Below are 27712 nucleotides of genomic sequence, written 5' to 3'. Positions count from 1 at the left end.
TGGTTTGTAAAAGATTTATAAACGTCATCATGTTTGGATACTTGTATACATATAGATGTAAATAGCGACATCTAAATGTCAAACTATAATAACATGACATTCATCTTCTATGTCATCATTGCAAAAATGACATAAACGTTTTCCTAAAACTAATTTTGATCGAGCCATCTTCCTTTGTCAATCAGTAGTGAATGAGAAGATAATCGTAAGCGATGTCAAGGCTAGTCTGTAGTATGTAATTTCAATTTGAGATAAGTGATGATGAATTCATAATGAATTATATTCATTTTTCATCAAATGGGAAGATAGGGACAAGAGCTGGGACCTTGCCTCTTGTAGTCTAATCCGATAGAAGCCGACCCCTTAATTAATGAACTTAGACTCTCCCAATGTGATAAACACGGTCTGAAATTCGACCGATTAGTCCAGAACAGCTCAAGTATGATACGACAGATCGGCACTGAGAAGTGTTCAAAATTCGACGGATTGGGTCGTGATCGTGTGGTTTACTTACTTGCACCCGAAAGCTGTGATAACATCATTGGCGTCATGTGTATGGAACCGACTACATGTATGTTGGACAAAATTCAAGCAAATCATTGCATCAAAAAGATGCACAAACAACGAATGCCTTCCTGACCTGCAACAGGTTTATCACGCACGTGCATTACAAAAATACAAATAATCCGGATGGATTATGAGATAAGCTATTCCTAACTACTGGCGTTGAAATCTGTCAGAACAGGTACGTATTTACTGAAGCAGCCTTAATTTTCGGATTAAAATAGCCTAAAACGTACATTGTTGAACCATTCGCATAACGTAAGATATCCTCGCACAGACAAGGGCTTAGCCTCGTGGTTAAATCGTGCGCTTGTGACACCGAAGACCTGGTCCGATTCTCCATATGGATACAATATGTGAAGCCCATTTCTGGTGTGCCCTGGAATATTGCTAAACGCGGCGTAAAACTATAGTCATTCATTCGTACATACAATGATGTTCACATTTGTCAAGTTACTTCTGAAACTTGGCTTAAATCTCAGAGACATCATCACTCACACCTTCAAGAGTGCATGACCCGGATGTTCTACGAACTCTCTTCTTGTCGACTTTGGCGTATATAACTGTCACCTGATCAATTTCCTGAGGCTTGTTCGCCTCGGCATAGAGATCTGAAGCTTGAGCATCGCTTCTCTCCTCTGAATCGTCTCCACTGGGTTTGGCATTGAAAAGAACATCGTCAATATAGTCCAGTATACGTGGTAAGTTTTCCCTCAAACTGAGAGCTGCACCAGCTGGTCCGTGCTCGCAGTAAGGAGACACAGCTTCATGTCCATTGGACTCATCACCAAAGCTCTTTTTGTGCAGCAGCTCTATCTTGGAGTCATCAGCTGACGAGAGGACCGGGTAGGAAACATATGTATCTCGACCGCCGGAGTTCCTGACACCCTTGGAGTACTTCCCATTCTCCAGTTTTTGCTCTATTTCCACTGAGCCGTGTCTGTAAAATGTAAATTCGGTAGGCATTGTGAGGGATTTATATTTGTTTTTAGGCTTACTGTTTTGTTAAGTAAGCACGTGTGCAAAGGGTTAATTTTGCTGTGTTTCATAAAACAGACTTCTAGCTATCTATGTCTTTTTCTCCCTTTCTTTCTGTATCTTTCTGTCTGTCTGTATATACACCTATGTGGATGTTGTGCCGAACCCAATGGACACATTTCGACAGAACGATGTATAATGTGTGACACATACATAATGATGTGTTCCCTGACACAATGACAGTTTTATGTAACATATGGAGTACGAGCAGCCACATATATTGGACATACAAGCGTTTTCACTAATACACGGCGCAGTTGTAAACTTGCAAGATCTTTTTCATCGCCTGTACAGAGATCTTAGATGAACAAATTCCACAATTAAGATGTAATGCACATGTACGTTCACGTAGATTTTTGTATGATAAATTACACCTGGTAGTAATGGTATTTCACGAAGGTTTCGGACTGTATAAGCTGTTCAGACATGTGTGTACCTTTTCCTTCGTCGAACGCACACTGTGATTGTCACTAGGACAGCTATCAAAACACCTCCTCCAACACTCCCGACGATTATAAACACCTCTGTAAAAGCATAGATAGATGTTGATATGTGTCGTTTTCATTTTTCAAAACGAGCCGTTGCGTCACATTCACATATTAATGACGTTTATGCACACCTTATGATCAGTTGTTGTGAAATAGGTTCTCCAGTTTTCAAGTAAGGGCAGACATTTTACGATGTGTCATCATTATTATCGTGACTTCAGTGTTGTTTTATAAAGTAAACGGTAGTAACACATTTCGCCAACAGCAATGAAGAACACGTGAGAGGAAAAATCTCATCTATCTGTCTTGAGAGTACTCAAAAAGGGGCTACTGTTGCTCCCCCTCTTCTTCGTCGTTGTCTTCTTCTTCTGCTATTACTACAACTACTCCTACTGCCACTGCCACTGCTACTACTACTACGTGTACAACAACATTATACTTTGCTACTCCTACTGCTACTACAACGACAACGACAACGGTCACTATTATTGTCATTATTTGTTTGATTAAACAGTTGCGACAAAGCACTCTACCAACAAGTACTACTTCACACACTAACTCACCTCTGCTTGGTGTTGAGGAAACTCTTTCATTTGTTGATTCTGAAACTGAAATGTCATTATCCTCTCGTGACGCGTTTTCTAGCAAAAAACACAAATGTCAAATATATACTTGTCAGAACATTTCACTAGTGATGAAAACAACTGGCTCCCTTTCTTTTCAATACCAGTCAAAAATATTCAACCTCGATAAAAAATGTAGACTCGAACCTAAAAACGATACCGCCAATGGCAGCCATCTGTACAAGTACACCTGTTTCTCTCCAAACCAAGATGACACGCTGACATACAGTAACCAAACTCGATTGTGCTGATAACATTCAGTCATCTTCTATAGCAACATACGGGTTACCGTAGGACTATTTAGATCCGAGTACTTACGACTTCCGGGTGATTAGAACAAATGATAACGAGCATGGAAAGGTATAAAACTAGGTAGCGATGTGTAAACACTTACTAAAGTGGATGATGTGTTGACATGGCCACACGCTTTATTAGGAGACAATTTCACTCGCAGGGTTGGTATGAGTTGACTTACAGAAATGTCCACATATAGTAAAATGTGTGCCGTACATACAGGACATTTGGCTTTTCAAACTGGACATGCATATTTAACATATATAAAAACTTTCTCATCGATGTACAACTGGGGTTAAGGTATTTCATAGACATGGACACGGACACCAAGTGTTCTCTCATTGCTGCCGATCTACATATGCTTTTTAATACACATGGGCAGAATTTCTTCACGCACGCCTAGATTTGACAGTGTTCTCTAATCACTCCCACAATCCGGATTCGATTCGTCTCTTGATTACAATGTTTGAAGCCCATTGCTGGCGTCCTATATCGTGATATTGCTTGAATTGTGCCAGATGCGCACCATACTCAATGACCACAGTCATTCCTAACCATATATGCTTAAGGAAAACGAATGGTAATAGCTGAATCAATAAACCTATTTCTAGATCATAATCAGAGTTCATTGTACGATTCAGACTACATCAATTCTGCTTTTGACTGATTATGAGACACCAGGTGTTTGCCAAAAAGAGGGTTCTTTGCATAAACAAATGGGGTTATTTGTCATACGTACCAGAGGATCCTATAAATCCACTGGGGTGTTGCGGCGGATGTGTAGAAGGAGAGTTCCACTTGGATTGGTGTGGCGGGGTGCTTTGAGAAACACCATTTCCAGTGAACGCAGACAGCGTTGAGGCGCCCTTGCTGTGTACGGACGTCTTTGATGACTTTGTTATTGTAGACGGCACAACTTGTGGTTTACCAGCTTTCTGTGTGCTGACTGTGTTGGTAGACGCCATTGTTGCTTGTTTGGTAGATGTGGTAGACGTAGCAGTAGTTGTTGTAGGAGTTGTAGGTCTTGTAGTAGTAGGAGTTGTAGTAGTAGTAGTTGATGTTGTTTTAGTTGATGTAGACGCTGGAGTGTTCAGTGACACATCTGAAGGGATGTCGGTTCCACGCAAGATGGTGGCATTCTTATCTGCATCAGCTATAAATATACGATCAATGTTCAGCACTCTGTACACTCACGTTTGATCCACATCACTTGAAGTGTTCACTCAGGCAATGTTCACAGCTATGTCAAATAATTTACAATGTTCACAGGTACATCTAATATCTAATATACAATGTTCACAGTTGCCTTATATCACCACAAATGACGATGCTTTACCCATGGGCTTGCCTTGTTATGTAATGGGCTGTCACATAAACGTTTGTTGAAACATTGAAAGGTAAGTTATCACTGATGTGCCAGGTAGCACTCAAAGATATATTTGGTAAAGAGGACATTCGTGATGGAAACTGATAGAGGTTATTACGGCTAATAATGCTATTATTGTCATTGTTTGTTTGAGAATACAGTTTCAACAATGTTTCTACCAACAAGTACTAGATAGATAATACTATGAGATTAACTTCGCAAAACACTTCACTCACTGACTTACCCCTGCTTGGTGTTGAAGAACGGCTTTCCTCTCTTTTTACTGAAGTTGATGTGCCATGATGTGTTGGTGACGAGGTTTCTGGCAAAACTACAAACATGTCGTCTTGAGAACATTTAATTACCGATAAAAAAGCTGGTTGTTTAACTTTGGATTACAACAGTCAATAATATTCAATCTCGATAAGAAAATGGAATCTTGAAAAATAGACTTGAAACTGAAAACGATACCACTGATGAGAGCCATCTGTACAAGTACACCTCTTTCTCTCCAAACCAAGATGACACGCTGACATGCAGCAACCAAAATCGATTGTGCTGATAACATTCAGCCATCTTCTATAGCAACATACGGGTTACCTTTGAATTATATAAATTCGAGTAGTTACGGGTAATTAGAACAAATGATAACGAGCATGCCAAGTTATAATATACTAGGTAGCGATGTGTAAGCACTGCTAAAGACGGATTAAGAAAGTCGATGATGTGTTGACATACCCACACGCTTTGTTGAGAGACAATTTCACGCAAAAGTGTGCAGGGATGGTATGAGTTGACTTAGAGAAATGTTTACATCTACTAAAACGTGTGCCGTACATACAGGACATTTTGCCTTTAAAACTGGACATGCATATTTGACATATATAACTTCCTCACCGATGTACAACTGGGGTTAAGACTTTTCGACAAATAATGGACATGGACACCAAGTGTTCTCTCATTGCTGCCGATCTACATATGCTTCTTAATACACATGGGCAGAATTTCTTCAACGCAAGCCTAGATTTGACAGTGTTCTCTAATCACTCCCACTATCCGGATTCGATTCGTCTCTTGATTACAATGTTTGAAGCCCATTGCTGGCGTCCTATGTCCTGACATTGCTTGAATTGTGCCAGATGCGCACCATACTCAATGATCACAGTCACTCCTAACCATATAAGCTTAAGGAAAACGAACGGTAAAGGCTGAATCAATAAACCTATTTCTAGATCCTAATCAGAGTTCATTGTACGATACAGACTATATCGTTTCTGCTTTTGACTGATTATGAGATTGTGTAGACACCAAGTGTTTGCCAAAGAGCGGATTCTTTGCATAAACAGATGGGGTTATTTGTCATACGTACCAGAAGATCCTCTAAATCCACTGGGGTGTTGCGACTGGTGTGTAGAAGGAGAGTTCCACTTGGATTGGTGTGGCGGGGTGCTTTGAGAAACACCATTTCCAATGAATGCAGACAGAGTTGTGGCGTCCTTGCTGTGTACGGACGTCTTTGATGACTTTGTTATTGTAGACGGCACAACTTGTGGTTTACCAGCTTTCTGTGTGCTGACTGTGTTGGTAGACGCCATTGTTGCTTGTTTAGTAGATGTGGTAGACGTAGCAGTAGTTGTAAGAACAGTAGTTGTTGTAGGAGTTGTAGTAGTAGTAGCTGATGTTGTAGTAGATGTGGTAGCCCTATCAGTAGCCGTAACAGTAGTTGTTGTAGGAGTTGTAGTAGTAGTTGATGTCGTTGTAGTAGATGTGGTAGCCCTATCAGTAGCCGTAACAGTAGTTGTTGTAGGAGTTGTAGTAGTAGTTGATGTCGTTTTAGTTGATGTAGACGTTGGGGTGTTCAGTGAGACATCTGAAGGGATGTTGGCTCCACACAAGAGGGTGGCATTCTTATCTGCATCACCTACAAATATACGATCAATGTTCAGCACTCTGTACACTCACGTTTCATCAAGATTACTGATAGTAAACATTCAGGCAATGTTCGTAGTTAGGTCTAATAATTTACAATGTTCATAGGTACATCTAATATCTAATATACAATGTTCACAGTTACCTAATATCGCCACCAACGACAGTGATTTACCTGTGTGCTTCATTTCAAATATAATAGGCTGTCACATAAACGTTTGTTGAAACATTGAAAGGTTAGTTATCACTGATGTGGTAGGTAGCACTCAAAGATATATTTGTTAAAGAGGATATTGGTGATGGGAATTGATAAAGGGTTATTACGGTTAATAATGCTATTATTGTGATTACTTGTTTGAGAATAGAGTTGCAACAATGTCTCTACCAACAAGTACTAGATAGATAGTACTATGAGATTAACTTCGCAAAACACTTCACTCACTGTCTTACCCCTGCTTGGTGTTGAAGAAAGGCTTTCCTCTCTTGATTCTGAAGTTGATGTGTCATGATGTGTTGGTGAAGAGGTTTCTGGCAAAACCACAGACATATCGTCTTGAGAACATTTAATTAGCGATGAAAAACACTGGTTGTTTAACTTTGGATTACCACAGTCAATAATATTCAATCTCGATAACAAAAATGGAATCTTCAGAAATAGACTTGAACCTGAAAACGATACCGCCGATGGCAGCCATCTGTACAAGTACACCTGTTTCAGTCCAAGTCAAGAGGACACGTTGACTTACAGTTATCAAAATCGATTGTGCTGATCACATTCAGTCATCTTCTATAGCAACAAACGGGTTACCTTAGAACTATTTAGATCCGGCTACTTACGGGTAATTAGAACAAATGATAACGAGCATGGAAAGGTATAAAACTAGGTAGTCATGTGTAAACACTTACTAAAGGCGGATTAAGGAAGTCGATGATGTGTTGACATGGCCTCACGCTTTTTAGGGAGACAATTTCACTCGAAAGTGTGCAGGGATGGTATGAGTTGACTTAGAGAAATGTTTACAGGTTTCAAAACGTGTGCCGTACATACAGGACATTTGGTTCTAAAACTGGACGTGCATATTTGATATATATAACTTTCTCACCGATGTAAAAATGGGGTTTGGACCTTTCAACAAAACATGGACATGGACACCAAGTGTTCTCTCATTGCTGCCGATCTACATATGCTTCTTAATACACATGGGCAGAATTTCTTCAACGCAAGCCTAGTTTTGACAGTGTTCTCTAATCACTCCCACAATCAGGATTCGATTCGTCTCTTGATTACAATGTTTGAAGCCCATTGCTGGCGTCCTATGTCGTGATATTGCTTGAATTGTGCCAGATGCGCACCATACTCAATGATCACAGTCATTCCTAACCATATAAGCTTAAGGGAAACGAACGGTAAAAGCTGAATCAATAAACCTATTTCTAGATCATAATCAGAGTTCATTGTACGATTCTGACTACATCGTTTCTGCTTTTGACTGATTATGAGATTGTGTAGACACCAAGTGTTTGCCAAAAAGAGGGTTCTTTGCATAAACAAATGGGGTTATTTGTCATACGTACCAGAAGATCCTCTAAATCCACTGGGGTGTTGCGACTGGTGTGTAGAAGGAGAGTTCCACTTGGATTGGTGTGGCGGGGTGCTTTGAGAAACACCATTTCCAATGAATGCAGACAGAGTTGTGGCGTCCTTGCTGTGTACGGACGTCTTTGATGACTTTGTTATTGTAGACGGCACAACTTGTGGTTTACCAGCTTTCTGTGTGCTGACTGTGTTGGTAGACGCCATTGTTGCTTGTTTGGTAGATGTGGTAGACGTAGCAGTAGTTGTTGTCGGAGTTGTAGTAGTAGGAGTTCTAGTAGCAGATGATGTTGTTTTCGTTGATGTAGACGTTGGGTTGTTCAGTGAGACATCTGAAGGGATGTTGGCCCCACACAAGAGCTGGACATTCTTATCTGCATCAGCTATAAATATACGATCAATGTTCAGCACTGTGTATACTCACGTTTGATCCACATCACCTGAAGTGTTCACTCAGGCAATGTTCACAGCTATGTCAAATAATTTACAATGTTCACAGGTACATCTAATATCTAATATACAATGTTCACAGTTACCTAATATCGCCACAAATGACTATGCTTTACCTCTGCGCTTAATTTGAAATATAATAGGCTGTCACATAAACGTTTGTTGAAACATTGAAAGGTAAGTTATCACTGATGTGGTAGGTAGCACTCAAAGATATATTTGGTAAAGAGGATATTGGTGATGGGAATTGATAAAGGGTTATTACGGTTAATAATGCTATTATTGTCATTATTTTTTTGAGAAAACAGTTGCTACAATGTCTCTACCAACAAGTACTAGATAGATAGTACTATGAGATTAACTTCGCAAAACACTTCACTCACTGTCTTACCCCTGCTTGGTGTTGAAGAAAGGCTTTCCTCTCTTGATTCTGAAGTTGATGTGTCATGATGTGTTGGTGAAGAGGTTTCTGGCAAAACCACAGACATATCGTCTTGAGAACATTTAATTAGCGATGAAAAACACTGGTTGTTTAACTTTGGATTACCACAGTCAATAATATTCAATCTCGATAACAAAAATGGAATCTTCAGAAATAGACTTGAACCTGAAAACGATACCGCCGATGGCAGCCATCTGTACAAGTACACCTGTTTCTGTCCAAGTCAAGAGGACACGTTGACTTACAGTTATCAAAATCGATTGTGCTGGTCACATTCACCCATCTTCTATAGCAACAAACGGGTTACCTTAGAACTATTTAGATACGGCTACTTACGGGTAATTAGAACAAATGATAACGAGCATGGAAAGGTATAAAACTAGGTAGTCATGTGTAAACACTTACTAAAGGCGGATTAAGGAAGTCGATGATGTGTTGACATGGCCTCACGCTTTTTAGGGAGACAATTTCACGCATAAGTGTGCAGGGATGGTATGAGTAGACTTAGAGAAAGGTTTACATGTTTCAAAACGTGTGCCATACATACAGGACATTTGGTTCTAAAACTGGACGTGCATATTTGATATATATAACTTTCTCACCGCTGTATAACTGGGGTTAAGACATTTCGACAAAACATAGACATGGACACCAAGTGTTCTCTCATTGCTGCCGATCTACATATGCTTCTTAATACACATGGGCAGAATTTCTTCAACGCAAGCCTAGTTTTGACAGTGTTCTCTAACCACTCCCACAATCCGGATTCGATTCGTCTCTTGATTACAATGTTTGAAGCCCATTGCTGGCGTCCTATGTCGTGATATTGCTTGAATTGTGCCAGATGCGCACCATACTCAATGATCACAGTCATTCCTAACCATATAAGCTTAAGGGAAACGAACGGTAAAAGCTGAATCAATAAACCTATTTCTAGATCATAATCAGAGTTCATTGTACGATTCTGACTACATCGTTTCTGCTTTTGACTGATTATGAGATTGTGTAGACACCAAGTGTTTGCCAAAAAGAGGGTTCTTTGCATAAACAAATGGGGTTATTTGTCATACGTACCAGAAGATCCTCTAAATCCACTGGGGTGTTGCGACTGGTGTGTAGAAGGAGAGTTCCACTTGGATTGGTGTGGCGGGGTGCTTTGAGAAACACCATTTCCAATGAACGCAGACAACGTTGTGGCACCCTTGCTGTGTACGGACGTCTTTGATGACTTTGTTATTGTAGACGGCACAACTTGTGGTTTACCAGCTTTCTGTGTGCTGACTGTGTTGGTAGACGCCATTGTTGCTTGTTTGGTAGATGTGGTAGACGTAGCAGTAGTTGTTGTAGGAGTTGTAGTAGTAGGAGTTCTAGTAGCAGATGATGTTGTTTTCGTTGATGTAGACGCTGGAGTGTTCAGTGACACATCTGAAGGGATGCCGGTTCCACGCAACATGGTGGCATTCTTATCTGCATCAGCTATAAATATACGATCAATGTTCAGCACTCTGTACACTCACGTTTGATCCACATCACTTGAAGTGTTCACTCAGGCAATGTTCACAGTTATGTCAAATAATTTACAATGTTCACAGGTACATCTAATATCTAATATACAATGTTCACAGTTACCTTATATCACCACAAATGACGATGCTTTACCCATGGGCTTGCTTTGTTTTATAATGGGCTGTCACATAAACGTTTGTTGAAACATTGAAAGGTAAGTTATCACTGACGTGGTAGGTAGCACTCAAAGATATATTTGTTAAAGAGGATATTCGTGATGGGAATTGATACAGGTTATTACGGCTAATAATGCTATTATTGTCATTACTTGTTTGAGAATAGAGTTGCAACAATGTCTCTACCAACAAGTACTACATAGATAGTACTAAGAGATTAACTTCGCAAAACACTTCACTCACTGTCTTACCCCTGCTTGGTGTTGAAGAAAGGCTTTCCTCTCTTGATTCTGTAGTTGATGTGTCATGATGTGTTGGTGAAGAGGTTTCTGGCAAAACCACAAACATATCGTGTTGAGAACATTTAATTAGCCATGAAAAAGCTGACTGTTTAACTTTGGATTACAACAGTCAATAATATTCAATCTCGATAAGAAAATGGAATCTTGAAAAATAGACTTGAAACTGAAAACGATACCACTGATGACAGCCATCTGTACAAGTACACCTGTTTCAGTCCAAGCCAAGAAGACCTGTTGACATGCAGTTACCAAAATCGATTGTGCTGATCACATTCAGTCATCTTCTATAGCAACAAACGAGTTACCTTTGAATTATATAAATTCGGGTACTTACGGGTAATTAGAACAAATGATAACGAGCATGGAAAGGTATAATACTAGGTAGCGATGTGTAAACACTTACTAAAGGCAGATTAAGAAAGTCGATGATGTGTTAAAATGGCCATACGCTTTGTTGAGAGACAATTTCACTGATAAGTGTGCAGGGATGGTATGAGTTGACTTACAGAAATGTTTACATGTTTCAAAACGTGTGCCGTACATACAGGACATTTGGTTCTAAAACTGGACATGCATATTTGACATATATAACTTTCTCACCGCTGTACAACTGGGGTTTGGACTTTTCAACAAAACATGGACACGGACACCAAGTGTTCTCTCATTGCTGCCGATCTACATATGCTTCTTAATACACATGGGCAGAATTTTTTCAACGCAAGCCTAGTTTTGACAGTGTTCTCTAATCACTCCCACTATCCGGATTCGATTCGTCTCTTGGTTACAATGTTTGAAGCCCATTACTGGCGTCCTATGACGTGTTATTGCTTGAATTGTGCCAGATGCGCACCATACTCAATGATCACAGTCATTCCTAACCATACATGCTTAAGGAAAACGAACGGTAAAAGCTGAATCAATAAACCTATTTCTAGATCATAATCAGAGTTCATTGTGCGATTCTGACTACATCGTTTCTGCTTTTGACTGATTATGAGATTGTGTAGACACCAGGTGTTTGCCAAAGAGCGGATTCTTTGCATAAACAAATGGGGTTATTTGTCATACGTACCAGAAGATCCTCTAAATCCACTGGGGTGTTGCGACTGGTGTGTAGAAGGAGAGTTCCACTTGGATTGGTGTGGCGGGGTGCTTTGAGAAACACCATTTCCAATGAATGCAGACTGCGTTGTGGCGCCCTTGCTGTGAACGGACGTCTTTGATGACTTTGTTATTGTAGACGGCACAACTTGTGGTTTACCAGCTTTCTGTGTGCTGACTGTGTTGGTAGACGCCATTGTTGCTTGTTTGGTAGATGTGGTAGACGTAGCAGTAGTTGTTGTAGGAGTTGTAGTAGTAATTGATGTCGTTTTAGTTGATGTAGACGTTGGGCAGTTCAGTGACACATCTGAAGGGATGTTGGCTCCACACAAGAGGGGGGCATTCTTATCTGCATCAGCTACAAATATACGATCAATCTTCAGCACTCTGTACACTCACGTTTCATCAACATTACTTATAGTAAACATTCAGGCAATGTTCGTAGTTAGGTCTAATAATTTACAATGTTCACAGGTACGTCTAATATCTAATATACAATGTTCGCAGTTACCTAATATCGCCACCAACGACAGTGGTTTACCTGTGTGCTTCATTTCAAATATAATGGGCTGTCACATAAACGTTTGTTGAAACATTGAAAGGTAAGTTATCACTGATGTGGTAGGTAGCACTCAAAGATATATTTGGTAGAGAGGATATTGGTGATGGGAATTGATACAGGTTATTACGGTTAATAATGCTATTATTGTCATTACTTGTTTGAGAATAGAGTTGCAACAATGTCTCTACCAACAAGTACTAGATAGATAGTACTAAGAGATTAACTTCGCAAAACACTTCACTCACTGTCTTACCCCTGCTTGGTGTTGAAGAAAGGCTTTCCTCTCTTGATTCTGAAGTTGATGTGTCATGATGTGTTGGTGACGAGGTTTCTGGCAAAACCACAAACATGTCGTCTTGAGAACGTTTAATTAGCGATGAAAAAGCTGGTTGTTTAACTTTGGATTACCACAGTCAATAATATTCAATCTCGATAACAAAAATGGAATCTTCAGAAATAGACTTGAACCTGAAAACGATACCACTGATGACAGCCATCTGTACAAGTACACCTGTTTCTGTCCAAGCCAAGAAGACCTGTTGACATACAGTTACCAAAATCGATTGTGCTCATCACATTCAGTCATCTTCTATAGCAACAAACGGGTTACCTTAGAACTATTTACATCCGGGTACTTACGGGTAATTAGAACAAATGATAACGAGCATGGAAAGGTATAATACTAGGTAGCGATGTGTAAACACTTACTAAAGGCAGATTAAGAAAGTCGATGATGTGTTAAAATGGCCTCACGCTTTTTTGGGAGACAATTTCACTCATAAGTGTGTAGGGATGGTATGAGTTGACTTAGAGAAAGGTTTACATGTTTCAAAACGTGTGCCGTACATACAGGACATTTGGTTCTAAAACTGGACATGCATATTTGACATATATAACTTTCTCACCGCTGTACAACTGGGGTTAAGACATTTCGACAAAACATAGACATGGACACCAAGTGTTCTCTCATTGCTGCCGATCTACATATGCTTCTTAATACACATGGGCAGAATTTCTTCACGCACGCCTAGATTTGTCAGTGTTCTCTAATCACTCCCACAATCCGGATTCGATTCGTCTCTTGATTACAATGTTTGAAGCCCATTGCTGGCGTCCTATGACGTGTTATTGCTTGAATTGTGCCAGATACGCACCATACACAATGATCACAGTCATTCCTAACCATACATGCTTAAGGAAAACGAACGGTAAAAGCTGAATCAATAAACCTATTTCTAGATCCTAATCAGAGTTCATTGTACGATTCTGACTACATCGTTTCTGCTTTTGACTGATTATGAGATTGTGTTTGCCAAAGAGCGGATTCTTTGCATAAACAAATGGGGTTATTTGTCATACGTACCAGAAGATCCTCTAAATCCATGGGGGTGTTGCGACGGGTGTGTAGAAGGAGAGTTCCACTTGGATTGGTGTGGCGGGGTGCTTTGAGAAACACCATTTCCAATGAATGCAGACTGCGTTGTGGCGCCCTTGCTGTGAACGGACGTCTTTGATGACTTTGTTATTGTAGACGGCACAACTTGTGGTTTACCAGCTTTCTGTGTGCTGACTGTGTTGGTAGACGCCATTGTTGCTTGTTTGGTAGATGTGGTAGACGTAGCAGTAGTTGTTGTAGGAGTTGTAGTAGTAATTGATGTCGTTTTAGTTGATGTAGACGTTGGGCAGTTCAGTGACACATCTGAAGGTATGTTGGCTCCACACACGACGGTGACATTCTTACCTGTATCAGCTACAAATATACGATCAATGTTCAGCACTATGTACACTTCAGTTTAATCAACATCATTTAAAGTAAACATTCAGGTAATGTTCACAGTTATATCTAATATCAAATATACAATGTTTACATTTATGTCAAGTATGGAATGTTAGCTAGTATCGCCACCAACCACAGTGTTTGTACTTTTGCGTTTGTTTTCAAACCCTGGGCTGCCGTGCCATAGAAACTTTTGTTGATACTTTGAAAGGTCAGTTATCACTGATGTGGTAAGTGACACTCAAAGACATTATTGGTAAAGAAGATATTGGTGAAGGCAACTGATAGAGGTTATTACACGATTTCTTTTTGAATTGTCATATGCACTGTATATGTAATAACTTTGTATTTAGCAATTCTTGCAGATTGTTGCCAACAGTCACTGAATATTTGTCTGAACAACATAATCACCATTATAGAATGGGCTTTAACAAAATGTACGCTCAAATCTTATCAGAAGGTCTGGTGACAGTAATGTATACGTGTTCTCTTATGCCACTTTTCAGCTACATCGTGTAACATCTATCTTTCTCCACTTTCCAGCATCAGGAATGAAATACAATGACGTAATAAAACTCGTTTTTCACTCTTTCGAACCTTTCATATAACAGGTTATTGAGAATAAATACTTGTCCCATGGGAACAAAACAAAATAAAAAGCTTGTGGTGGAAAAAATGCAAAATTTTCAGTCATATTTGGTTTTATGTTTAGGTAGATCCATTCATACTTCCCAAATTTCAGAGCCAAATATTTGTGACGTGATCACGTTTAGTGCAGGACAACATCGTGAATATATATTGACGATATGACATTCATTTATATTATGTTAAATATTTTTACAAATATTTTTGCCATAATCTATTCATGACAAGAAAGAACTGGACACAAGTTAGCCATTTTAGATTCTATTTGTTACATTCAGTAGCACATGTAGTTATAAAGTTCATGCAGTTACCGTGTCACGATAAAGGTATTTGATAAAAAACAGTAGAATTTTAAAATCACCGAACATCTTCACATATTTAAAATTAAAAATATCTTGCACGGTTCTATTAAACGTGAAAGACAAAGATGTCTTGTTACAATTTGGTGTAGAGCCAAATCAATAGATATGCAATAAATCCAACTTACTTTTCACTCGCATCCACAGAAATTCCTTTTTTGGGTGTCCAGGGTCGACTGTCATGAATATTGACATGTTAACATAGTTGGATTTGCTCTCAAACATTGTACTGGAACAGTTGCTGGATGCAGGTGGATTCTTACAGTCTACCTTCTTGATGGGCACATCTCTATCAGTGAAGTTTACCTGACAGGCAGCGGACACAACTCGTGTTGCAGCAAGTTGTATAATGACATGAGAGTCACACCCATGAGAGTATGCTATACAGTTAGCTTTAGCCATCCCGTCATGTTGGTCGTTGTACAGATACACCTCCTGTCCTGTGTATCTAGAGTTCTGCTGAATGTGCAACACCGTGTCATCTGAAAAGGAACACAGCGGTTTTACTGGTGTGTGTGCTTCTTACAGAACGGTCTAAATGTACCTGTATACCTGCCTTGGTTCATAAATTCATATGACTTTCATATTAAAGGTTATATAGAAGAAAAATAATTTGTCATATATATTCATCTTTGCCCTTTGCCAATACATGTAGAGTGTGAGTGATTGTAGCTTTTGACAAAACTTCAAGCATACAATTAATCAGGAAAATCTGGCACTCCTACTCATGACCATAATATTCAGGGCCCAGATTTTCGAAGCTCTCTTAGCGCTAAGACAGTCGTAAGTTAATTTTAAGGTATGGCACTTACAATTATCTTAACGTTAAGAGAGCTTCGGAAATTTAAGCCCTCAACGTCTATCTGTCTCAAATTTCTAGAAGATAATGTCGCCCTTTAAACGACTATAGAGAACTGAAAATGAATCCACGCCATAGATATTTGAAACTTTTTTAAAAAAATATATGCACGGCACTGGCATAGCTGTGAAACAGAGCAGCCAACAGAAAGAAGTAGCTAAGACTGAATGCACAGAAAAAGCTAAAGCTGTACAACTGCATCAACAGATCATGTAAGCATAACCAGTTATGTCAGCACGTAAGTCTAAACCAATAAGTGATGAGACATCAACGTCCAGCGTCCCCTCTATGTGACATCTATCGAGTGAATGTGGTTTTACACAGTTGTAGCAATGTTCAAGCGACACGATGAAGAAGGCTTACCCATCGCGCCGGATATATATTGAAACTCTGTGTAACCATCATGTTGATGTGTGCAACTGGTCCTAATACTTGTTCTGCTGGGGTTTTTTTCATTTTAGCATCGTACGTTTGGCTGTACGCTTCCATTACATGTAGTTGCGAGTACAGCCAAATGATAAGAGGTATATGTACATAATATTTCATGACAAACTGCAGATTAACATAAACAACATGTAATTCACACAAATGGTACATAAGTGGGAGAGGTCAGTAGGGGACAAAGAAGAACATTTGGTTACTCTCTCTTTAAGCTTGAGAGAGGTGTAAGATTCTACTCTGAAACGTCTCACTATCCAATAAATAAGAAGTTGTCATCCTTGAAGTTGTATAATTCATATTTAGTCGCGAGTACGTACACGGATACGCTGTTGAGCTTCCCAGAACTTGTAAAGAAAAGTCACACCAAGTCTCGATTAGTATATATATTTGCACTCAATAAAACCTGATGATGTGTTTGTTGCTTATGGTTCATATATGAATGTTGATAAAAAGTAGTTGGACACTACTCACTGTGTACACATTCATATGTGAAGGTCACAAAGTGTTCACCATCGGTAGGCTGCACCTTCAGACGAGGTGAAGACAGTTGACATGTTGTCGAGGCCGTGCAGGTGTTCACAAAGTCCAGGTAGTTGTGATCTGTGAGGTTGTTCTTCATGACAGGAAGACAGTACTCAGTCACGGTATCAGTCTCACGCTTCGGACAACAACCAGCCGTTTTTCTGTGACATGTGGGATGAGAGTACACCCCGAGTGTAAACATGGTGGGGAGAAGCAGCATCTGGGTGGAGGGACACGAGGGCTCGTCTCTCAACGGAACGTTCTGACAGGCAATCACGTGTCTCTGGCCAAAGACAGCTGTGTATGGAACTGTTGAGGGAAAACCGATTTAGGCCTTAGATATAAAGACGTACAGCTGTTACTGTAGTGAATTGGTACATAATTGGATAACCAGACAGTCGAATAACATATAGTACATCAGTTGCCTAGTTTTATGTAACTTTATGCTTTATGCTTTATGAAACCAGATGCTTTTGCCAACACACAACTAATATTTTCAAACTGCTGTGTTCTTCCGAGAAAAGAGCATGATTTTGTATTGTTTTGTTGCTGACTATAATAAACAAACATACTAGGAACTATTCCATCATTAAAAAAGAAACTCTTGCCTTGTTGTTTGCACTTCAGCAATATTGACTTTAGTACTACTGTGTTATTCATACAGGTGTACAACGATCACAATCCACTGAATTTTGTGCATAAATGAAGAAAATAAAGTCACCTCTTCATGCGAAGAGCCTATCTTTGCAGGAACTTGAGCCAGACATAAAACATGCTGAAGGGAAGACAATATCATTGCTGATGCATTATCACGAGTTGTTTGGGGATGATCGGTTTTGACATGCTTTGTGGAGATGTATCTCTAGTGATTTCGTATCTTTGGCAGGCTGTTGCTCACTGGTTCATGCAGGTGTTAATCTCATTAATAAATTTGAACAACTACGGTCCCAATCCAAAAGTGGGACTGTCAAGGGTGGTGATACATTTCTTAAATATTCATGATGTTTCTTATTACTTTGGAGTACAATATGGCGGACTGAGTAAGTCGGGCGTATCACTGCTCAGCCCTCATTACTAATACAACCACTAAACTGAACTATCACACATATTTAAAGCATCACTGATGAAACCGGGAATATGTGTAGAACAGTTTTGTTGCAAAATTGTTTCGTTTGCGACCGAACAATGGTGGATACTAAGCAAACTGTGGAACAAGGTGGTCGTGTCTCGGATGTCACGAAAACACGCAGTGACGAACATGGCCACCCGGATAGCCTTGTTGAATCTTATACTCATGTTGTTGTTTTGTGCTGAGGAGCAGCTGAACCCTGGACTTACTGATCGAGCAGGAGATGATCATCGCTCACTTCAGAGCAGTTCTGCGAACAAATAAACACTTTTGACTGATCCAAATCCAAGTACAAGCGAAGCTGCGGTATGAGACGCCATTGACGGGTTGAAGATGAAGTTTGAAGATATCGTGAAATCCAACAACGAGTTACACAGTAAGTTGGATACCGTTAATAAATTTGTTAAAGACCTAAGTAATAATCTACATGTGATAGAAGACCGATAGGTACTACTAGAATCAGGAAATTTGAAGTTAAGAGATTACGTCTGCGAAATTGAAGATTGAACTGGATTACTTGGAAAATCAAAGCAAAATCAAATACGAACCACAGTGAATCGAGGGATGACTGCGATTCTACTGTGCGTGATGTGTTGAAAACTCATCTTGATCTCGATAATTCACATATTGTTATTAATCGTGCTCACAGAATCATGAAATGAAAAGCAATTATAGCAGCCAAAAAACTCAAAGGTACGTCCATGTTTATTAGTGAGGACTTTACAAAGACAGTTCGCGACAAGAGGCGCATGTTGAAACATATGACGATGGAGGCAAGGCCAAACGAACGACGAGCGAGCTAATCTAGATTTGGCAAGTTGTTTATTGACAAAAATGTAAAAGGCGAGATTGTTGTTGGGATAGAGACCACCACTGCAAAGCCAGGTCCACACGCAGACATTGGAGGCGATGTTAATTAGCCAACATAGATACGAATTCGGCCCGGCCTTGGTTTGTAACAAAACTTATAATGAAATTGACAATGACGTGTAGCTGTCAGTTCTGAGCTGCAACGTCAACGAGTTAAAACACAAGATAGACGATACTGAAGTTAATGATGATTTGTCAAAGCACCCTATCTTAGGCTTATTGGAGATCTGGAATAATTGTCCGAAAGACTATATTGAATCATTATTCCCTGATCATACAGTTTATACGAACTATAGAGACTTTAACTAAAGAGAGGGGGTGGCTGTCTGTGTCTACTCTTCTTTGATATGAGCCTTATTTCGTGTTATTGTCGATTACACAGATATGATTTTCTTGTGTTCGACAAGAGGGCATTTAATTCTAGACGTGATATCATATTTGGATTTGTATACATCCATTCTATGAATACATGCATTGTGACCGACAATAGACTACCTAAAGGAATTGAGTACTTGGACAAAACTCTATCAGCTGTCATATATGACCACTCTGATTGTGAGAAATTATTCTACCGGGTGATTATAACGAGAGGACCACATCATCGATCATGGTAATAGATATATTACAAGCTTAGAGGATATAGACTACGTCTCTGATACAGTTAGCACCACTGGCAATTCCAGACATAATGTGTGTAATGACAATGGGAAACATTTGATTAATTAGTGTTGTACATTTGCAGTACATGTAGTTAATGGACGATTCACAGGTGACGAACATGGGGCGTATACATGTTTTATAGAAAACGGCACAAGTCTTGTTGACTATGTTGTGTGTTCATTTAACATTTTCTATCGTATTTCAGACTTCAAGGTCGAAACCCGCTCTGAGCCTGACCATTTTCCAATCATAACTACACTTAATGTTAGTTGTGCAAACACGTCGTGTGAGCATGATGAAGTTAATGTAAAATGTGTTTACGACGTTCCAAAGTTTGTGTGGAAAAAAGAAATAGGTGACGATTATGTGTGTAATGTTGCTCAGTCGCTGGTATGTTGCAGGAAACTGTTGACTCTGCTGTGGAGGTGCTGACTGGAGTGATACTGAATGCTGTTGTCAGGTGTGGTGTACAGTCTCGTGGTAGTAGGTCCAGCGGTGGATCAGTGGATAAGTGGTTTAATAATGAGTGTAGGCATAAGAAGGCTAATACGTTCAGTGTACTGTATGAGTTTAGATTGACAGGGAGCAAGGCTGTTTTGCTGGAGAATTGTAAACTGAGGAATTGGTATAGATCGTTATGTTGAAAGAAGCGGAAAGCGTACGATGAGTCTTTTCTAATATCATGATGAAAATATTTGTGATAGATCTACTGATGCAGAAGTCAATAATATACTTAATTCGTACATTGGGTGTTTAAGCGCAGGTCCTGATGATGTCTTAGCCGTGATGATTATTCATTGGTGTCTCAGCCTACTCTTTCCCTATCTACTACTTTTGTATAACAATATTCTATCTACAGGTACTTTCCCTCCTGATTGGTGTAAAGGTTTGGTTGTTCCACCAAATAAGAAAGGGAGGTATAATTGTGTGGATAATTATCGAGCTGTATCCCTGACAGTCTCGGGGCGAAATTTGCATGGTATGGGGTGCTTTCTGTCGGAACAACCGTTCCCGACTTCTTGTCATCCGCGTAAACCTCACAGCTGCTGCTTACCGCGACCAGAAGCTTACCCCTGAACTCGTTCCTTTCATGGCGGCTAATGACCCAGATCTACACTTCCAGCATGATAATGCTCGGTCGCATACCACGATGTTGACACGGAATATCCTTCAAAACGCTGGAATCAACGTTATGGACTGGTCATCAAGGTCCCCTGATCTTAATCCAACAGAGCACGTGTGGGATGCAATTGGGAACTTTTACAGGAACTTGGCGCTGCCGTACAAGAGCAATGGCGCACAATCCCCAACCACGTGTTCACAAGCATCAGGCAGTCGATGAGGAGACGGTGTTTGGCAGTGGTGAATGCGCGAGGCGGCCATACACAATACTGAACTGAGAAATTTCGAATTCTTATTCTTGTGACTTGACAATCTGTATACCCATGTTTCGGGACGGCACAGTGTATCGAATACATCACACAGATCTCAGGAACGAAATCATAACAATTTAAACATCTTACAATCTCTTGTTCTTTTATAGTGCCCTGAAGAAAGAATGTGAAGTTTCTTTTTATCACTCAGTGTATAACATGATTCTGCCATAAAAATAATCACAAGATACCTTGAAGTAAAATCCATGTCACCAGTAAGAGGGATTCTCGCCACTTCGTCCACATTCTGGTGTGGGTTTGGATGTACACTCGCTCAGATGTTCGTTATCAGCGACTATGATGATGATATAAAATTCTTATTTCATACCACCTGTAATCAAGATACGGGTCATTTAATACAGAAATGTAGTCAGGTAATATCGGCTCGATCGTTTCAAGCTGCATTATACACCGAGCTTTGCTGCCAAATACTCCAGTGAATAATGTATAGCAATTTCATGTCAGATTTGTTCACGATTTATAAAAGAAAGTATTTCATCAGCAAATGGCATTATGTTTGACCAAACTGTGGAACATATATAGGAAAGGCTTCGCATTTCCTGACACGTGAGTTTCTTGACCGTTAATTCCGTTGACTCCAAAACACCGTGTTCCTCAAAGTGACATCCGAAGAGTTGATGTGCATACAGTGATTGCGTAAATATGTATCCCTTCAAAGGGTTTAGATATAATTCCAGTGAAAAAAACGTCAGTGCAAAAGAATACCCATTATTGACTATCCTCAGAAACAAATTCCGTTTGGTGTAAAGATCAAAATTATGCAAAAGGACAAATGAAAATCAATAATGACACCAGGTGTTCTAGAAAAGGGTAAACACGCCCTCTTCCGAAAGTGAATAAATAACACAAAATACAGGAATATTCCAAGACGTGTGAGTACAAAAAGGACATGCATCGACTTACAAATACGCGGCTGTATTTAAAGTATGTAAGGACCCGATGTTGGGAGGATAAAACCGCCTAAATATGACATTGGTACATTTAATACTTGAACTACTGTAAAAGTGTATCTGAGGGCTACACTGGTACGTTCACATGGCAGTTTGTACTCACTCACTCACTCACTCACTCACTCACATCACTATCACTTACTCACTCCCTTCACTCTCACTCACTTACTCACATTACTCTCACTGCCACCAACCACTCAGTCTCACTCACATCACTATCACTTACTCACTCCCTTCACTCTCACTCACTCACTCACATCACTCTCACTCACATCACTCACTCACTCACTCACTCACTCGTTGTACCATGATACCCATTTGACTACTTGCTCATTCACTGGTACCACAAGAAATCTGCCTCAGTGTTGGCTGTAGTTTTTTAACGTCACAGTGTATCCTACCTCTGACTGTACCTCAGCTCCAGCTACGTCCAGCTTCACGATGAACGACTAAATCTTTGCATCGTTGCTTGCTTGTTGTAATCGCATATGCTGTTTTAGGGGCATTTATCTTATCCACTTCAACATGTATAACTTGTTTTGTTATCATATCGCGGGTCGAGTTTGGTTTTCTCACGCTACCTGGCAGAAATATTCCCGGCACGTTGCAACATGTTAACACTCTTAAATTCACTTGCCCACTCTTGTAGATTTTAACAGATAGTACATTCGAGTCACTCACAGCGCGTGTTATATATCACATATTCCAAATATTTACCAGTACAAAAGCATTCTCGAGTAATACGCATATTCAACAGACGTACGGTCTTTTCATGTAGAAAGTGACAGCTTTTCCCGTTATATAGTATAGATAGATAGATAGACAGATAGATAGATGGGATATTTATATAGCGCACACATCCCCGCACTAGTGCATGCTCAAGGCGCTGGTATCACTGGAACCCATGTCATTTGGTCTTCCTACGTTGTTAAGCCACTTAAGGCAACTGGTTGAAGCGTTCGCTCGACACGCCGTAGATTAATTCCCCACGCCGGAGAAGTTCATTTCTGGAGTCCCTGCCTTCATATTGCTGGACTATTACTAAACGTGGCGTAAAAATATGCTCGCCATAAGCTTGCAAGAGGTTATTCGGTTGGAACGCGCATGACAGCAAATTCCGTAGCCAAGCGTTGGTTTTTTAAAGAAGATGTCAGGAGCATAATGCTAAAGAATTAAAATTAAAGATACAACGACGAATGGCGAAGTAAATATATTTAATGGTAATAATATATTTCCTTTATCTTGGTTGGTTGATTGGGGTTTGTTGTTTTACGCCACACTCAGCAACATTCCAGCTATATGTGGCGGTCTGTAAATAATCGAGTCTGGACCAGACAATCCAGTGATCATCAGCATGAGCATCAATCCAGTAGAATCTGATCATGTCAGCCATCTCTTACGACACGCACGGATTACCTAAGAACAATTTTAAGCAGGATTTTTACGGGTTCTTCGTTAGACGCTGGAATCATGCTGTTGAAAAGGTCTTGGTGCAAACATTCTTATCACCATTGAAGGTCACTTTAAAAGACTATATGGACCATTTCATAATCAGTCACACTATATTCACATTAAGAAAGAAAGAAACTTTAATAACGCTTCTTTGACGGAAGTGTGTTTACATCAGTCAAGCCCTGTGGGATGTTCCACATGATAAGAACGTAGGCCCCCAGCAATCAAAGGATCTAAACCGATAGCAGACAGTGAGTGAGTCTAGTTTGACGCCGTTTGAAGGAATATTCCAGCAATATCCACGAGTCTTCCGAGTGAGGAGAGAACGCTTTAACCATTAGGATACCCAACCGTTCAATTTATCAAAGAACTATATACAAGTACATATACAGCATATACATAAAAAGTAACGCGCGGCGGATTGAGAATATTAGCCTCATGTAGCTGCAGCAACGACAACAAAAATGCACTAATTCTTCCAAAACGTCGTCATTGAGTGATTCGTAACAGATTCAGCGCCAAAACGAAACAATTCAATTTTCTCCCCTTGTTATCAAAACGTTTGAAGAAATATACGCTAAAAACGTCACCTAGGCATCATGCAGAGTAAAGAAAGCGGACCTGGCACTGATTCCTTAAGCAGAGATTTGACCAAGAAGGCCAGTTATCGCCCCCGTTTTGAGAGACTTCCATCGGCGCTTGCGGTGGTGTCGGAGGGTCCGGAACTGGAACCTTAGAAACTGGAGCCGAGTCTAGTTCAGTGATGATTCATGGTTTCATCTTCACCGGCAAGATGAAATACCGTAGCATGAATCCACGGTTTGCTCCTAAATGCTTTCGGCAGGTGGACAGATTCAGTGAAGGGGGTGTCATGGCGTTGAGTGCGATGTCAACACACAAAGGTCTTTATTGGTGGTTCAGGTGAATTTGACAGCAAATCGGTATATCATATCAACGAAGTCCTTGAACGTCAAATACCTCCGATTATGGACAGAAAGAGGGAGTTGTTCCAGCGTGTCAGCGCTACTTCATATACAGCACGCGTCACGGTCCGCTACCTTGTCAATATTCTAGCGTCAATGTCTTGCCATGGCCTTCCACCAGACCTGAACACGACAGAATACTACGATGAACTTGATATAAGTCAAAACACGCCTCAAACTTCCACAACTGACCATCGCATTGCAGGAATAGTGTCGGAGAACACATATCCAGTCTATGCCGAGAGAGCACCAAGCAGAAATTGCTGCCAACAGTAGCCATTACAAACTACTGATATTGAGGGCCATCTTGTGGACTGAGGTAAACAGAAACACAACAATAAAGGCTGCTGTTGTATTGGTGAACCCTTTGTCTATACACGTATGACGTTTCACCTTTTTACCACTGAAATTACATGAAATAAATGCAACACTATAATTTGCAGTTACGGTGGAAGCTGTCTAAACCGACCCTCATCAGGGCTGAAAAAATAATCCAGTTTTAGACAACGTGCCTGATTGTGGAACTGATGATAAATGTACAAGTCACGCATGGGACTGAGATTTCATGCCGGTCTTGACAAGTTGCCTCCATGGCCAGCTTCCACTGTACACTGTTTGCAGACAAATTCTTATCAGACAAATCCTCCTAAAAGTGGCCCCTACACTCCTTTTTTGAAGAGTAAGTATGTAGGTTTGTCCAAAGCAAGAGACGCTATGCAATTTGAGCATCTAATAGCTATGTTTGAGAGTATATGGACAACATTCACAGTGTAGGAATATTTAACCTATTTATCGAGAATTATCTGAAATTCAGTCACAATGTACAATCATACTTGAAGCATTGCGCCTCATGTAACTGTAACAGTACATAGCAAAGTTGCTATAATTCTGTAAACTAGGGCTGTGACGGGTGGTCAGCATACCCGGGGCGTGTGGATGATGAGTTGGACCCGGTTACCCGTCTCAATACCCGGACCCGTAATGATCATGTGACTATTAGATTAAACATTGTACTATGTTATTCTTTCTTTAATGATTAAGAGGTGTCTTAGAAGATTTAGACAGTGTTTACGGTGACTTCTATTGAATATGATACATGATTGAGATACTGAAAACTCGAACTATTAACCTCCGAGTTGAAGAATTTATTGCCATTTTCTTGCCATTTGATGTCAGGAAATGAAACAGAGGGTGTCCGGGTAGACTAATTGTGGATGGGGTACCCGTGTAGAAAATTAGGACCCGCCTCATTCCAACACCCACGGAAAAGACCAAATGCCACTTTTGTCATACAAATTATTCCTTTTGGTTTTCTTGTTCTTGCAATAATTTTTCGGTATTTCAATTATATGTTTTTCGAAATATCATGACAAAGTGACTTAACGCCTACGTCACCCTAAATATCAATGTCACATAAAAATTGATAATATATATCCGCTGCTAAGCAAATTCAAAGTTCTTAAAAAAGGGTTTACACTTAACAAAAGGAGGATAGCATGTGTCGTGCTGGTGTGATGTGCTGTACTATATGTGTGTTCATGGTTGAGGTTGTGTCGTAACCATCTGCACCACTATTCCCTGTCTTCCGTTGGTAGAAACGTGAAGCCATTGTCTCTGCTCTGGGGTACGAGCTGATGATGTTCCCAGGATTTTTCTTGCCGACAAATATATCAGAAGATGTGGTGATTGTAGGAGTAGCAGAAGTCGAAGCAGCAGTACTAGTAGTAGTAGCGATATTAGTAGGGGTAGTATTAATAAAGCTAGTAATACCTGCTTGTTTAGTAGTTGTGGTAGAAGCAGCAGTACTAGTAGTAGTAGCGATATTAGTAGGGGTAGTATTAATAAAGCTAGTAATACCTGCTTGTTTAGTAGTTGTGGTAGAAGCAGCAGTACTAGTAGTAGTAGCGATATTAGTAGGGGTAGTATTAATAAAGCTAGTAATACCTGCTTGTTTAGTAGTTGTGGTAGAAGCAGCAGCTGTAGCAGTAACAACAGAAGTTGTTGACGGAGTAGAAGTAGTACTGGTGGGGATGGTAGTAGTAGTAGTAGTAGTAGTAGCAGTAGTAGTAGCAGCAGTAGTAGCAGCAGCAGCAGCAGCAGCAGTAGTAGTAGTAGTAGTAGTAGTAGTAGTAGTAGCACTTGATGTAGACGTGAGGCAGTTCAGTGACACATCTACAGGAATGTTGGCTCCACACACGACGGTGACATTTTTACCTGTATCAGCTGCAAATTATCTTGTGTCAGTGACATTCAGAGTGTACCTTAAATCATGCTTGGTAGTAAGCACTTGTACCATGTACGCGTATATATGTGCTTAAGTAGTTATGGACAAGGATAAACTAGGCTTGGCACCACTAATTTTGAATAACTATAGTTCTTCACACGTAGTTCGACAAATATATACAAGTAGGCCAGGCCAACAAATAGTTCGTTATCCCCGTTTCTTTATCATAAGAGTGTTTGTCATAAACGTAGTTGTATTATTTATTACAATGAACAAGCTCATGGGGTGTTCGTTGATAAATTAGCATAGGACTTAAATCGCGTTTATAAAATCATATCTAAATATGAGTCAAAACGATTCTGGTGGATGTGACGTGACTGAAGTACGGAATAACCCCTGTTTGGGGTCATTTAAATTTAACATAACATTAACAGAATTCTGAAAGTGTGCACCTTATTGATGGACACATGTCCATCCCTGAAGTCCATAAGACAGCTAGAGGACACAACTCGTGTTGCAGCAACTTGACATAATGACATGAGAGTCACACGCTTGAGAGTATGCTATACAGTTAGCATGGGCTTCCCCCGTCATGTTGATCGTTGTACAGATACACCTCCTGTCCTGTGTATTTAGAGTTCTGCTGGATGCGCAGCAAGGTGTCCTCTGAAAAGAAAGAAGCAAAATAGAAAGACAAAGTCATGAAAGTTTCCAGTATTTTGTTCACGTTATCCATATAAAGTAATAGTGAGTGAGATAAAATTAGTGTTTCATTAAATTCACGTCATCATAAACTAGTGCTCAAAACAACTCTGCATCGCCAAATATAATAAAAATTCACAAAATTAAAAATAAAGTGATAAAACCATACTGAGCCATGTCACACGTACTCATTCCGGGAACAAAGGGCAAAATTAGTTAACGAATAGCCTGAAAGTCGCACATAATCAGG

General features: G+C 40.0%; 1 protein-coding gene across 2 annotated transcripts; it reads right to left on the bottom strand.

The window, feature by feature from the left end:
• Nucleotides 1–636: 636 nt before the first annotated feature.
• Nucleotides 637–27426, bottom strand: LOC137255620 (uncharacterized). Of its 2 annotated transcripts, XM_067793073.1 has the most exons (19): nt 27213–27426; nt 26481–26759; nt 21322–21461; nt 16988–17347; nt 15345–15698; nt 13799–14185; nt 12689–12766; nt 11845–12231; nt 10722–10799; nt 9863–10264; nt 8738–8815; nt 7878–8279; nt 6753–6830; nt 5743–6294; nt 4618–4704; nt 3747–4160; nt 2654–2698; nt 2039–2126; nt 637–1504 (listed from the first exon to the last, which is right to left on the bottom strand). In XM_067793073.1, exons 3-19 carry the CDS (start codon nt 21374–21376, stop codon nt 1036–1038), a joined length of 4314 nt encoding a protein of 1437 aa, XP_067649174.1. In that variant the 5' UTR covers nt 21377–21461; nt 26481–26759; nt 27213–27426; the 3' UTR covers nt 637–1035. The 2 variants fall into 2 exon arrangements, with proteins under 2 accessions (XP_067649174.1, XP_067649173.1); XM_067793072.1 differs by lacking the exons at nt 26481–26759; nt 27213–27426 and adding an exon at nt 22503–22594.
• Nucleotides 27427–27712: the final 286 nt, after the last annotated feature.

This window comes from Haliotis asinina, chromosome 11, assembly GCF_037392515.1.
Source record: "Haliotis asinina isolate JCU_RB_2024 chromosome 11, JCU_Hal_asi_v2, whole genome shotgun sequence".
NCBI classification, from domain to species: domain Eukaryota; kingdom Metazoa; phylum Mollusca; class Gastropoda; order Lepetellida; family Haliotidae; genus Haliotis; species Haliotis asinina.
This window is presented reverse-complemented; position numbering and strand designations above follow the sequence as displayed.